The sequence below is a fragment of the Acomys russatus genome, chromosome 24 (genome assembly GCF_903995435.1).
Source record: "Acomys russatus chromosome 24, mAcoRus1.1, whole genome shotgun sequence".
NCBI lineage: Eukaryota > Metazoa > Chordata > Mammalia > Rodentia > Muridae > Acomys > Acomys russatus.
The window spans coordinates 46,427,724-46,443,806 of NC_067160.1; the positions used below are offsets into that span (position 1 = coordinate 46,427,724).

The 16,083-nt window shown below is 39.2% G+C and overlaps 1 protein-coding gene across 1 annotated transcript in view; it reads right to left on the reverse strand.

The window, feature by feature from the left end:
* Rabgap1 (RAB GTPase activating protein 1) overlaps positions 1-16,083 on the reverse strand; it is a 136,743-nt gene that overhangs the window by 60,079 nt on the left and 60,581 nt on the right. The window contains exons 11-12 of the mRNA XM_051166374.1: positions 8,223-8,397; positions 4,650-4,743 (exon numbers count right to left, since the gene is read on the reverse strand). Of these exons, the coding sequence (XP_051022331.1) occupies positions 4,650-4,743; positions 8,223-8,397 (269 nt within the window). The remainder of the gene's footprint in view (positions 1-4,649; positions 4,744-8,222; positions 8,398-16,083) is intronic.

A 16,083-nucleotide genomic window follows, 5' to 3' on the forward strand; every position in this document is an offset into this window, starting at 1 on the left:
GGTCACAAACACCTCTAACTCTGGGTCTTCCTTCTGTCCACCTCTATCCTGCACACAAATGGCAAAACCACACACACACATGAATAAAAATGAGTCCTTGAAAAATTGCAATTAATGGGCACAAAGAAACAAAGGCTTAGCCTTCCAACAGTAGCTATGAACTGCATATTTATATATTCTCAGTTAAAATATTTCAAGTATGTTTTCAGCAGATTCTATGTCTCCTCAAGAAACAGCTTGAGTATCTGTGGTAGCTAAGTTTTTGGGTTTGTTTTTTTTTTTTGCTGGGAGGGGAGGAGTTCAAGACAGAGCTTCTCTGTGTAGCCTTGAATGTCCTGGACTTACTTTGTAGACCAGACTGGCTTTGAACTCACAGAGATCCTCCTGCTTTTGACTGTGATAAGAACATTCTTACTGCAACAACAATGCAAGTTAGGAAAGCCTTGGGTTTTGGGCTTCACATATAAAATGGACAAAACAAAGCCTGTCTTGAAACACTGGCATGATCTCCGTGCCATGATCTGTGTGTCTTAAACTAACCCTATCATAAAGGCAAATGTTGTCTCTAGATTACAGATGCAGAGAGGTCAAGGAGGCTAGTAAGTTCACTGAAGGCAGGTGCTCCTGAGACTTCAGATTCATGAGTGCTCCTCCATCAAGTCGCAGCTGTGCTGTGACTGGAGAGACACTATTAAGTCACTAAAGCAGGATCCTGACACAGATATGCTCTTGTGACTATCAGATTAAAGCAGAAATCAGTGACACAAAGAACCACCAGCACATTATAAAGTGGTCAGACTTTTTACATTCTATGAGAACAATGCAGTGTTTTTAAACACTGCTTGTTACTTGTTCTATGATTCTGTACCCTGACTGAGAGATATGGGCAATCTCATATAAGCATTTCCTTCCATGTGTGTATGTATGGAGAGCTGTTATCAAGAAACAGTACTAGTAACTCTGCTAATTACAGGTCTGAGACACTATGGCCTTAGGATAAATAAACATGACAACTGATACACAATTATGTGTACTTTTCCAGCTATTGTTAGATTATTTTGATTTTCTTTTCTTTTCTTTTTTTTATATTATATGAAGTTTATTAAATGAGCACGGGGAGAGAAGAAAAGGGTGGGGGGGGAGATACTCCAGAGAGGAAAGAAGAGGGAGAGATAGAAAGTAAGAGGGAGGAGCAAGTAGAGGAGAGGAGAGAGGTAAGAGCTGTTTTGATTTTCAATAGCAGAGGTGAATAGTTGTGATAAGACTCTCACACAAAATCTTAAATATTTAGTATTTGTCCCTTCACAGAAAAATTTGTTAACCCTAACTTACACTAGTAAAATTTCCTTCAGAATGATTTTAGCCATTGACAGTATCAACTCTACATATAACTTGCATACTATTTTATACTGAGGACATCAGTGCTCCTATCCTCCTAGAATCATAGTCAAATGAACCTGGAGAATGACACACAGATACAAATACAGTTATTAAAATCTACTTTCGGTAGATAAGTTAGCTTCAGGATCACATTTGCTATGTTAAGAACTTCTGGGTTTGCTAGTTTACGTATTAGAACACCTAACCTTTGTGTGAAAATGCAGAAATCTGTAATATTTTTATAGTTGAAAGACTGCATACAATTTAGTGTTGTGCTAGGTATATGGTAAATGTTTAAACTGCCAACACTGCAACCGTAACATCCATAAATTTTAATCAATATGGCTACAAGTAGTTTTACAAGCTTCTAAGTTCCATGACATTACAATGCTTACTATTCTCCCTTCCCCCCTCCCCCACTTTGGACAGGGTTTCTCTGTGTATCCCTGGCAGTTCTGGACTAACTCTGTAGACCAGGCTGGCCTCAAACTCACAGAGATCAGCCTGCCTCTGCCTCCTGAGTGCTGGGATTACAGGCGTGCGCCACTGTACCCAGCTCAATGCATACTATTCTACTATATACTAGAGGATGGACAAAGATATTGAGATGGATGAAATAGACTAGATATATCTGAAAACATAATTCAAACAAGCAAAAGCAGTTGAGACAATCAGCAGTTAGCAGAAACAGATGGGAATTCAGTTAATATATTTAAGAGAAAGGGAGGACACAGCTGATTATGAGTAACAAAGTTTGACAACAAAACATACTGAGCCATCACACAAAATGTGCTGGATTCACAGAAGTAAAATGAGGTCTTATTGGGTGTGCTGGCACAATAATTAAATCCTAGGCAGAGACAGGTGGCTCTCAGCAAGGTCGAGGCCAACCTAGACTACAGAGTGAGCCCCTGGACAGAAAATGAGGTCTGGACTGTAAACAGTGTCGAGATGCTTTTAACTATGCTATTATGAAGTCCTGTCAACACTGAATTTAAATGCTGGTTTAGCCCAGAGACATTTCATACATATAAAATTCCTACAGCAATAGACCATACACTCTAAGTCCACTGAGCTGAAAATGAAACTGATAGAATTATCAGCAATCCTGTCTCCTGATAGGAAAGAACCATCACAATTTAACAAGAGGCATTCCCAAGGGCTTGGCACAGTTCATGCATTACAGTTGTGCATCTAAAGACAACTCATGCTTTGGTTGGTTGCTTTCTTTTGTACATATTTGACATTTCCCAATATAGAGTGTTTTGTCGAAAAGTAAAACACTGTGAGAATGTCATAGCAGATGGTGCCCATGTGCAGTGCTGGATGTGTAGATGCCCTTAGGGGCACTGACATCTGCTGAGACACAGCTTTACTAAAAATACAACGAAAGACTTAAAAGTCAAAACTTGTTAAGGGAAAAAACCCTTAATGTACGAGGCCCATACGGAACTTTAATGACAACCTTAACAGCTAGGAGCATCAGCAATGGAGACAAGATCAGATCACTTTTTAATTTAGGTTTTCCCTCCAAGAGATCCTACCAAGGAAGAAAAGACACTACATATGTGTCTCACCAGGGTACCTCTCTAGTTATGCTAATCAACACCCAAAGGGTGTACTCTTTGAAAACAGGGCAAAGAATAGTGCTGCCTAACATCGTTGCCAAACTCTTCTGGTGTGTTTTACTTTTGTTTTTAAACAGGGTCTCACTACATAGCCCTGGCTGGTCTAGAATTCACTATATAGATCAGGTTGGCATCAAATTCAGAGATCCTCTGCCTCTGCCTTGTGAGTACTAAACATGAGACACCATGCTCGGGCAAATTCTTGTTTTTGAGACAAATTCTGCCATATAAACCAGGCTGGACTTGAAGTGTTCATCTTCCTCCTTCCATATGCCAACACTGAGACTGTAGACATGGTCCACCACATCTAGCTTGCAGGAATCAACCATGTTTTATTTGCAGTTTTGAGGATTAAACTGAGGGCATCAAGCATGCCAGGGAAGTGCTCCATTACAGAGATATATTTCCAGACTAAGACTAAACTGGGAATATACATGTGTTAGCAGTAAAAAAATGGATACAGCAAGGCACCCATGTTTTGCTTGAGATACTCTGCTGTGTCATTCCAGGTATCGTATGTATCACAGGCAGGGAAAATCCCACCTAAGTAGATACATGCAGACACACACACAGACTCACTCTCACACACACACACACACACAAACACAGTGACCTAATTTTTTTCTTCATAACAATTTAACAGATTTATTTAGAATTGTTGTAAATGGCGAACTGGTGTTTTGTTTATTGAAGCACTCTGACTTACATTAATGGTTTTTTTGTTTTGTTTTTTTTGCCTGACCTTTATACAAAAATTTCCCACACAAATGGCAATGGAAAATCTGCCAATATCTGATTTCTGTATTTTTCTACTTGCCAATTGTACTTAGATATCTTTGAAGTCCATGGAGAAAATTATCTAACACTGAGAATCACTAATAATTGGAAGAGAGGAAAACAGACCGTGAAGGTGAACTGTCTCCTATTATTATAGATTCTTAAGGCATTTCACCATGTGTGTAGCCGGCTAATAGGCCACTGGTGTAACTGTTAAACATCCGGCCTGGATAACATGCAGGTTGGTATCTTCACAAAGGCAAACAAGGCAGGCCTGACCTGCCTCATACACAGCACCAGTAGCTACATTTTGGAAGCACATCCCTACTTTGAAACCCTATGGAATTCCTTGCACCAGAAGCTGTAAAGGATGTCTAAATTTGAAGTTTAATGGACTTCTAATAGCATCTAATTTCAGAGTATTAAAGAGCCAGTCCTGTAACCACTGTGTTTCTTCACTCTTCTAGGAGAAGGCACACTCTTACAAATAGCTTTCTGTAGCCACAAGCAGATCTGTGGGGCAGTCTCCTTTGTGCAAGCTGCTACAGAGTTACACTCCCTCAGTCTGGCGTTAGTGATGGGACAGTGGCAACAGTTCTCATGGCTATAATCAACAGCCAGCCATTCCTAGCTTCTCCAACATACAGGACCAACTGTCTGTGAATTCCATGTCTGGACATTTTTTCTATCAGCAAGACTTTCTTAGGCTTCTGATGGTCTTAGACTGATTCATAGCTTTGCTGTTATTAGAATCTGAGAGATTCTAGAGCGAGATCTTACTTGCAGATCCCTGTTATTGGTTCCAAACTGAGCATCAGCTAAGAAGTGAGAGTCACGGGAGGAGCAGTGCAGTCTGTAACTCACCATTTGGACAGAAGTTCTCCCCATGTTCCAAGGATTTTTTCTGCACATTCTTTGGAAACATCACCAAATCCACTCAAGAGAGGTTCATCATTATCTGTGATAAGCAAAACTTGTGCTTATGAAAAAGAACCACATGGGAATATAAAGGCAAATGTAAACCTTTTTTGGGAACATAGAGCCACAATATATGTGCTTAGTATTTATGTACAAATGTGAATAACTTTGTCACAGACACAATGCTTTTATAACTTGTACAAGCTCTTTTTATAACCTCTTCTGCTTTCTATATAGGTCTTTATTATGTCAATTATAGGAGTTATTTATCTACAAAATATAGAAGTCAAAATGTGGAGTGTTCTTTCTCCTTTTCCTAAGTAAGTAGCTTTATATACAAAAACATTGAACAGTTTACTTAAAATGGTAAACAACAAACTTAGCCACCTAAGAGTGTAATAAAGAAGTAGTGGTAAGTGGTGGAATAAACAGTGCCTTTTGTTGATCTTCTCTCCTGCTCCACTTCCGAGCCTGCTCTCCCCACTTCTACCTTTACATGTTTGAAAATGCTATAATGACATCTAATGAATTATGACATGTAGAGAAGGTAACTGAACACAACTGTTTGTATTTACATAATGATATAATAAAAATATAAAGAGTTAAGTAATCATTATGATCTATTAAAAACACTAAAAAGATGGGAATGAAACATACCAAGACATTAATAATCACTGCCTGAGTGAACGATGAATTATCATAAATATTTTTTTCTGATCTTTGATGACATTATGACTTTATAAATGTTCTACAAATGACATTAATTTAAAACAAAACAAAATATTAAAAGGTAGAAAATAAATAATTTAAAATTTAAATAATGAAAATTAATTAAGAACTTAGAGGGAGCTGGAGAGATGATTCAGCAGTTAAGGACAGTAACTACTCATCCAGAGAACCTGGATTCAGTCCCCAACACCCATATGGTGTCTCACAACCACCTCTAACTATAGTCCCAAGGGATCTAAAGCCTTTTTCTTTCCTTCTTGGATGCCAGGAATATACATGGTGCATAGAGATATATGTAGGCAAAATGCCGATACACTAAAATAAATAAGATCATTTTCAATTTAGTTAATCAGGATTTAGAGAGTATAAAAAAATGCAGGTGGTAAAGAAAGTGACACTGAGGGCTGAGGATGTAGCTCAGTCACAGACAGGTGCACATCCAGCACCAAAGATGAGAAAACAAAAAATGATGATATCAACTTTAACCTTCTTTCTGAGCACTGGTGGGTTTTTAATGTTTTGCTATCTGCAGTATTAGGATTATGCTGTTTCACTGCTTTATTGGGGACATGCCTAGAAATGAACTTCCTAAGATAAAAACCATTGTTTTAAGGATTTAGTAACTGCCTGACCAACTGTCTTCTCAGAGAGTTAAAGTACTTTACATTCTCATTAACTGGTGAAACAGTGTTTGTCCTCATGCATCCTCACCAAGCAAAACTGGGAGTACAGCTTCATCATGCCCTCCTCCTCCAGAGTCCTATTACAAAGCACTGACTCTGAAAGCTCACAAGTGTTTGACACTTATTATTAAATTTCTTATATTGAAACATTTTGTATAATAGTTTTGATTGTGACACAAGGGAAAGACAGATTGAATATAACTGAAACATTTCTGTATATGAATAATGAAGAGCAGAAAAAGCTCAAGACACTACGGACAATTTCCTCAAATTCTACTTTGTAATTTCTCAATTTCCCACTCATTAAAACACCCATCATATACTACCCACGAAGGCAGACATGAAACCGTGTGCTAAAGTGGCCTGGGTGCTGCTGACAAGACCCAGTTACACAATGAAATCTAAGTCCTTCAGAAGTAGCAGGATGGTCTGCCTTCCCCACTCTCTCCCACTGCTGTGGACTCTCAAAAAACCAACAGTAATGGCATGGACTTTGTCACTAGAGTCCCAGGTCCCCAGGTTAGGGGGAGAAATAGGGAATGCAAAGCCATTCATTTCAGAATGTTGTTTTCAAAGTACAGCTTTTCTGTCAGAGGCCCTCTAGGTGAGAAACCTCTTCGGAGAATGCCCCCCCCCCCCCCCAAGGAACAAACACCACATAGGGTTCCTGGTGGGAAAGCTGGATTAGAAGGATTTTGACTAAAGAAGGCATGGCCAAGACCACTGCACTCCAGATCTCCTGTCACAAATTTCTTGTTGGGGGGGGGGGGGGTCCTAGGACTTAACTCATCTGCCAATATTTTCTGACTACCTTCCACACACTGGGTATTGTGGTAAGCACTAAGGATACAACACAGGGCAAACAGATCCCTATTCTTCTGCAGAGTTGGAGGTGTAGCACCCACCTCCTCGCCATGGACTACAGGTGCCTTTCTTGCTTATTTCCCCCTACTAACAACAGTAGACCTACTGAATTCACCCAAAAAATTTAAATATCATATGATGACTGCCAGTTTCTATCTGTGTAGCCTGGGGCAATTTTATTTATCTCCAATTCTATTTATTTATGAGAAAAATAAGGACAATAATAATAACTATTTTCCAGGCTTACTGTGAGGATTATGAGAATGAGGCACTTTGCTACCACGACTTTAAGCATTTGATTGTTAGGAGTTAACAGTGCTAAAAACTGACCATAAGGTGATTAATCACAAGACAATGGGACTTACAACAACAACAGAGAGAGAGAGAGAGAGAGAGAGAGAGAGAGAGAGAGAGAGAGAGCGCGCGAGCGCAAGAGAGAGAGACCCCTACAGACCTTAAAAGTCAGCGCTTACTCTCAACTTGAAAAAAACACATGTAATCATGGATATTTATCTCTTTTTACAAAGTTAACCATTCCTTGCACTTCTATAATTTTTGTTAATGTGATAGCTTAGCCAGAAATGTTTAGGGCAGCGTATTCATCTCCACTGAGTTTTTGCTCTTTCAATCCTAACTCAAAAACCACTTTATGATGTCCCACAAACTCTCTACAATGAGAAATTTATTTCATGAACTTTGCGTGAACTTCACAGATACAAACTCAGATGACCTTCTATCATCCCAGTTTCATTCATTAAAAATGAAGCCCTTGTACTGTTGCCTGTACCCAAAACTTCCTTCTACTCCCCACTTCTTTGTATTACCTTTAAATAGTAACAAACAGACAATAAAATCTCATTTTCCCAATCTGATTACAAGTATCTTAAAGAATACCCAATGTAGGCTGGTGAGATGGCTCACTGGGTAAAGGTGCTTGCTGCAAAGCCTGGTGACCTCAGGGTGATACGTGCAATCCACAGAGTGAAAGGAAAGAACACATTCCTGGCACAAGTACAAAACACACACACACACACACACACACACACACACACACACACACTGAGTATCTTGGGGGAGGGCAACGTCAACTATGTTTTAGCATCTCCTAGTTGCTTGTCTATGGGAGACTCTCACAAGTACTCACTTGTGACCACATCCCACTGCCAGGCCCCCATAAAGAGGAAGTTGCAGCAGTATGCACAGCTCTCCAATCCTACACACAAACCAACCTTTCTACACTTACCTTCTTCTTCATCATCCTCTGGAGGAGAGGGGATCATAGAGCTCTGGGATCCAGATTGTGGCAGACGAACTGAAGGACTGGCTGTAGTTTTCCTCCTCTCTCTCTCTGACTCACTTTCCAAACATACAACTTCATATAAAGTGTCAGAATTATTCTTTCTTTCCTTCTGTTTTATCTTGATGACAAAAAAGAATGTATTATGTAGCAAACTTCCTTCTTTAATTATTATTTTTGATTTTATATTAGATGCAAAAATAAATGGTGTTTTCCTGAAATCTATTCGAAATATAACCTTTATCAAGTAGAAATGTTTATATTAAGTGTTAGGACTAAACGTCAGGCTGGAGAGATGGCTTGGTGGTTAAAACACTATCTGCTCTTCCAAAGCTCCTGTGTTGAAGTCCCAGTAACCACATGGGACTTACAACAATCTATACTGGAATCTGTTCCCTCTTCTGGCATGCAGGCATACCTGAAGATAGAGTACTCATATACATAAAATAAATAAATAAATCTTTAAAAAAAATCCCAACATGTGAGAACAAGAAGCAAGTGCATCTCTGTGAGTTCAAAGCCAGCCAGGGCTACATAGAGACTTTGACTCAAAAAGAAGGAGGAGGAAGAAGAGGAGGAGGAGGAAGAAGAAGAGGAAGATGACCTTTTAAGACAACTGAACATTTAACTAAGACTCCAGTTTTATCTGTCATTAAAATAAATTACCAAATATTTAATCACCAAATTTAGTCAATGCGAAAGCTAATTGTCCTGTGTCTTTCCAATACATTTAAGATGTCTTTTCAGTTTTCCTACTTAAAACCACATATCAAAGCCATTCATACATCCTCAAAGTTTAGCATTAAGAAAATCCTTTTCTTCTTTTGCTCAGTTCAAACAGTATATGGGAGATTTTCTTAAACACCAATGCAATGCCAGAAAAGGACAGTAGGGATGAACAGCAGGAAAGACATCAGTAAAATCTCAACAATTTTGTCAACTGGAATCAACATATATTCTTATTTTTACTTTAAGGTAAGCACTATAAACAATCTACATGGGCCTAAATAGGGGAAACACACACACACACACACACACACACACACTTCTGTTAGTATAATACATATTTTGAGCACAACTGGAGAAGAGAAGGTTAACTTGAAATATGGAAGACAGGGGAGAGGGAGGCTGTTAAGAGGCACAAGAAAGGACGCCGACAGCACAGAAAGGTATGCTGCACAGCAGATAATGGTGGAGGATAAGGATAGTCACAGGTACAGAACATCAAAGTAGCCTTTACCACCCTGATCTCCACTTGGCTTTTCATTAAAATCATTACTCCTATCTTGGGAGTAAGGCCAAGATACTGGCAGTGTGCCCTTTCACATCATCCTGAAGCCCGTAAGAGTCTTAGCCTGAAGGCCAGGAGTCCCTGCTGTATCAAGCATCTCTGCCAGTAGAGGCCAAACAAGCAGAGTAAGCACAACAAAACCTTGCCAAGCCAGACTGGTGCAGGTGGTCTGACTAGTTTAACAACTGCTTCCAGGATCACTTGGCTTTCCAGACAAATAGCTTGTCTCTAACTCAGCTGTTCATTATTAACAAAGTACTCTGTACGACTACTAGTAGCCTGCAGGTTTATCTCTAGGAGACATGCAAATAATTTGTCTAATAGAAAAGACAACCCAAAGGTTACCTATAGCATAGTGACCTTAGTAATTTTATTCTGTTTTTCAAGACAGGGTTTCTCTGTGTAGCCCTGGCTGTTTGGAACTCAATCTGTAGACTAGTCTGTTTGCAAACTCAAGAAGTCTGCCTGCCTCTGCCTCTGAATTACAGAAACTAAAGGTGTGTGCCACCACAGATCTTATTTTAGAAAGGAGGACCACATAAACACAAGCTGTTCTTCTCCTTCTTCCTCTTTTTCTTTCTTTCCGAGACAAGGCTTCTCTGGTAGCCCTGGCTGTCACTGAACTCACTCTGTAGACCGGGCTGTCCTTGAATTCACAGAGATCTATTTGCCTGGCCTCTGCCTCCCTGAGTGGTGGTATTACAGGTGTGTACAACTGAGTACGGCTAGGCCTAAGTTCTTAAATACTTAGCTTTATCATCTTTCTGGTTAATTCATTAATGAACTAAATTAAAATTCTTGATGCATATTCAACCCTAAATTATAAACAGTATGATTTTAAGGATCATACTGATAGGAAAATACTATTTAAATCTTTTGGTGTAAACTTGTTAAACTGCTTTAAAACAAAACAACTGTGCAGCCCTTCCCCACCGCCACCCCTGGGGCTGGCCTCAAAGTCAACTGGGATCCACGTGGTGCTGCCTTGTGAGCACTGGGATTAGAGATGTGCACCACCACACCTCGCTTATATTGCACTTTGGAACATCTCCTAGTTGTTATCTGAAACACCTCAAAGCTTTCCAACACAGCTCTTCGTGTTAAAAAAGTCTGAAAACAAGTAAGGGTTCCCCAAGACTACAAAGATAAGGTAATCAATGCCACTCACCGAGAAAGTCTTCCTTAATCACAATGACAATACAGCTTGTAAATATTACACGGAGTTGAGGATTGAAAGTTATTAACTCCACATGTGAAAATACTCATTGTTCAAACACATGGGATTCATTAACTACTTTAAAAATCTCTCTTTGAATTCTCTATAGTGAAAAGCTTCAAAATGTACATGTTGTAATATATTTATATCTTTTGTAGATATTAAATCATTTAAATATGTAAGTTTCTAAGCTGTTATCATATATCCTAATATGTGCAAACAGGTCACAATGTGTATTGTATACAATATATAAAAATGTATAATTATATAATTATAAGAAAATCAATCTGCCAAGACAAAGGAAGAACAGATATGAATAAATGAAGACATCCCCTGTTTCTAGGTAAGATGACATGTCCTTAATAGAAGCAACAGCAACTAAACTAGAACTAAAGAGAATGTGGTAAATGTAACAAAAATCTCACACATCAGTGATTCCACCAAAGGGAAACATTCTAAGATGCACTTTCTTTAAAAAAAAAAAAAAAATCATTTTTAATTTATGAGCCTGTGTGCATGTACGTGCACATATGTAGGTGTACTTGGGGGCTAGAAGACTGCCAGATTTCCAGAAGCTGAAGTAACAGGCATGCTTGAGAAAAAAGCACTCTGAACGGATGGCCATCTCTCTAACATGCATTTTCAAGATTTTATATTGTAACATTTTTTAAAAATTTTAATTAATTTATTCAGATTACATCCCAATTGTTATCCCCTCACTTGTATACTCCTGTTCTTTCCTCCCTCCCTCTTTCAGCCTATTCCCCTCCCCAGGTCTGTGACAGAAGGGGACCTCCTCCCGCACCATATGGTCACAGCCTATCAAGTCTCATCCTGGTAGCCTGCTTATCCTTTTTCTGAGGGCCACCAGGCCTCCCCACCAAGGGGAAGTGGTCAAATATAGGGCATCAGAGTTCATCTCAGAGTCAGTCCCCACTCTCCACACAACTGTGGAGAATGTCCTGTCCATTGGCTAGATCTGAATACAGGTTCAATGTTTACTACATGTATTGTCCTTCGTTGGTGCAGTAGTTTGAGCAGACGCCCCTGGGTCCAGATCCACCTGTCATGTTCTTCTTCTTGTAGGTTTCTAGGACCCTCTGGATCCTTCTATTTCCCCATTCTCCCATACTTCTGTCACCTAGAGTCCCAATAGGAAGTTCCCACATCTCTCCCAATCTTCACTTTCATGGGACATCTCTTTTGCGCTAGTGTCCAATTATAAGTGAGTATATACCATGTGAATCTTTCTGGGTCTGGGCTAACTCACTCAGTATGATCATTTCTAGTTCCAGCCATTTGCCTGCAAATTTCAGGATTTCCTTGTTTTTAATAGCTGAGTAGTATTCCATAGTGTAAATGTACCACAGTTTCTTTATCCATTCTTGACTGAGGGACATTTAGGTTGTTTCCAGGTTCTGGCTATTATGAAGAAGATTGCATCCTGTACAGTAAAAGATCCTCTGGGGGAAATCTCCATATCTGATTTCTAGCTGTACTACAAAGCAACAGTAATTAAAACAGCATGGTACTGGCATAGCAATAGGATGGTTGATCAATGGAATCGAATTGAAGACCATAAATCCACACACATATGGATACTTTATTTTTGACAAAAAAGCCAAATCTATTCAATGGAAAAAGGATAGCATCTTCAACAAATGGGGCTGGTCTAATTAGATGTCTACATGTAGAAAAATGCAAGTAGACTTGTATTTATCACCATGCACAAAATTCAAGTCCAAGTAGATTAAAGACCTCAACATAAAACTAGAGGCACTAAATCTCTTAAAAGAAAAAGTGGGGAAGAGCCTGGAACTCATTGGCACAGGAGACAACTTCCTGAACAGACCACCAACAGCCCAGGCCTTAAGGTCAACAGTTAAAAAATGGTACCTCATGAGGTTGAGAAGCTTCTGTAAGGCAGAAGACACTGTCAACAGAACAAAGTGACAGCCTACAGACTGGGAAAAGATCTTCATCAACCCTACATCTGACAAAGGTCTAATACTCAAAATATATAAAGAGCTCAAGAAATTAAACACCACCAAACCAAATAACCCAATTGCGAAATGGGGCTCAAAATTAAACAGAGACTGCTCAACAGAGGAATATCAAATGGCTGAGAAACACTTAAAGAAATGCTCAACATCCTTAGTCATCAGAGAAATGCAAATCAAAACGACTCTGAGATTCCATCTTACACCCATCAGAATGGCTAAGATCAAGAACTCATGTGACACCACATGCTGGCGAGGATGTGGAGAAAGGAGAACACTCCTTCATTGCTGGTGGGAATGCAAACTGGAACAACCACTTTGGAAATCTATCTGGCACTATCTCAGAAAACTGGGTATCGGGCTTCCTCAAGACTCAGCTATTCCACTCCTTGGAATATACCCCAGAGATGATGCTCCAGAAGATGCTCCATCTCACAACAAGGACATATTCTCAACCATGTTCATAGCAGCCTGATTTATAACTTTTTTTTAGAATAGCAAATAACTGGAAAAAATCCAGGGGGGGGACGACTGATTAAGAAAACCAGGATTTAAAACAACAACAACAACAACAACAAAAAGAAAAAAAAGAAAACCAGGATCTGTCTGAATGCACAATGGTACAGGGCAATAAGATTAAAGACCTCCTTCTATGCATGTTCAAGTGCTCTCAGATTATAGTAAGTCACAGAAAAATATCCACAATGTGCCAATTTACATTTTATGATAAAATATGATAAAAAGTATGATAAAATATGATAAAAGTATGATAAAATACACAAGAATATTTTATTATCTTAAAAAAGAAAATTAAGAAAAAAAAGTAGAAACTAGTAAGTGTTACATGTGGACTGGAGACGCTGCTTTTGTTAATACATGTGCTGATACACATTTTACATATTAACAATTTATATATTCAAAATATAAACTGAGAAAAACACAATTTACCTAAGCCCCAAACTGAAAATAAATAGAAACAAATTAGCCTAAATAAATGTCATATGATAACAGGACCACAATAAAAAAATTATTCTGGGCTGGAGTATAATTCAGACTTGGGCACTCACCTAGCTCAAGGCTCTGTGTTCAAGTCTGTCACTGCACGCAACCAGAATTATTCCAAGTACCAATTTAATGTTATTGAAACATATTTAAAGAACAATAAAAGTGGCACAAAAATCTTAAATTTCACTGGATAGTTTTATTTATGCAAAACTGATATTTTTGAATTTTGAAGATAAATAAAATTAAGTATACTACTGGTCCTATAATTAAACCAATATTCATAATGCAAAAAAAGAGAAAACATTGTAATGTTAAGTAACTATAGTAAATGTGTGAATAAATTAAATGAATTCAGGCATGCATAATCAATGGATGCTAAAACATGGATAAGTTGATGCAGAGCAGGACACAATTGAAACCTTTTATCTGTGTTTATACTTTCTAGTTTTAGCTCCCTGTCATGAAGTAAGTCTAGAATGTGATATGGAAAACCACAGAAGTAAGCAATTGACCAGCTTTAAATTATATGCTGATCTGGGTAGCATAATGAATTCCATGCCATCTCACTCCAAACTGTTTAGGACACAGCTCTTCCCTTTGCCAGCACACTCAGGCCACAGGCTCCCTTCCTTTAGTTGTAAGAGCAATGTCACTGGGGCTGGAGAGGTGGCTCAGCAGTGATGAGCACAGGCTGTCTTTTCAGAGGCCTCAGGTTTGGTTCCCAACACCCACATGATGGCTCACAACTGCCTGCCAACAGGAGGACACCCACGTGATCTGAGACCCTCTCTCTATCCTCTGTGGGTACAAGGTTCACACATTTGCACAGATGCAGGCAAAATACTTACACTCACAAAAGAAAGAAACGGGAAGTGGAGAAAAAAAAAAGAAAAGAAAACAAAGCCATTCCACTGAGAACTAGTGGCTAAACGAGACAGGGGCAGGAGAGTGGGGAGCTGGTGAACCCCACCTTAACTGATCACACTCCCCCTGAGAGTTCTAGAAAAACTTGGTATCACACATACTTCCTAAGTTAGCTCTCTGTATATTGATAAATACTCAATCTTCAGGGCTGGAGAGATGGCTCAGCCATGAAGAGGACAGGCTGCCCTTCCAGAGGACACAGCTTTGTTCCCTAGCACCCACACGGTGGCTCCATCTGTAATTTCAGTTCCAGGACATCAGGTGTCTTTTTCTGGCCTCCTCTGGCACCAGTCACTTAAGTGATATAGAGACATTTATATGGGAAAACATCCCCACACAGAAAATAAACATTTAAAAAAATAATGTTTTTTTTTGTTATGTACATTGGTGTTTTGACTGCATGTATACGTGTGTGACGGTGTCAGAGCTCCTGGAACAGGAGTTACAGATAGTGGTGAGCTGCCATGTGGGTGCTGGGAATTAAACCTGGGTCCTCTGGAAGAGTAGTTAGTGCTCTCATCTGCTGAGTCATCTCTCCAGCCCAAAAATAAACATTTTAAAAACAGATTTTTAAAAAATGTTGGGATATTACTTTTATATTGCACGTGATATACCTGTGGCACATGTGTGTCCTGTCTGTGGTGTTGTTATGTCTGTGTTGTATGTGTGTATGTGTCTGTGTGGCATGTCTGTGGCATATGTATTTGTGTGTGTTGTACATGGATATGTCATGTGCATGTGTGGGTGTGGTGTATGTAGGTGTGTAGTACATGAATATTACGGGGGGGGGGTGGGAGGGAAGGGGAGAGAGAGAGAACAAGCAAGAGACCAGAAAAGGACTTTAGTTGTTCTATTCTATCATTCTCCGCCTCGTTTCCTTGAAATAGGATCTCTTACTGAACCAGAATCTCACCATTTCAGTCAGGCTTATCTTTTCCCCTCAGAAATGGGGTTATAGACATGTGGGGCCATGACCACCTTTTCATGTGGATGCTAGGATTCAAACTGAGATCTTTATGCTTGGTCATCAGGCACGCTTAGCCACTAAGACATCTTCCTAGTCACCAAATTTGGCAGATGTATACTAGTTTATCGCATATGCATGTATACACACACAGAAGAGATGGGAAGGAGAGGCCCAGGCTATCAGTTACGGTTATACTACTTACTGCTATCATTTTGGTGATGTCATTTAAGTTTTTCAGCTGATACTGACTTCATTTGAAAAATAACAATTACATATAAGATTAAATTCCCAATAGTTTCAGAATGGCTAAGATAAAAAATTCAAGTGACACCACATGCTGGCGAGGATGTGAGGAGAGAGGAACACTCCTTCATTGCTGGTGGGAATGCAAACTAGTACAGCCA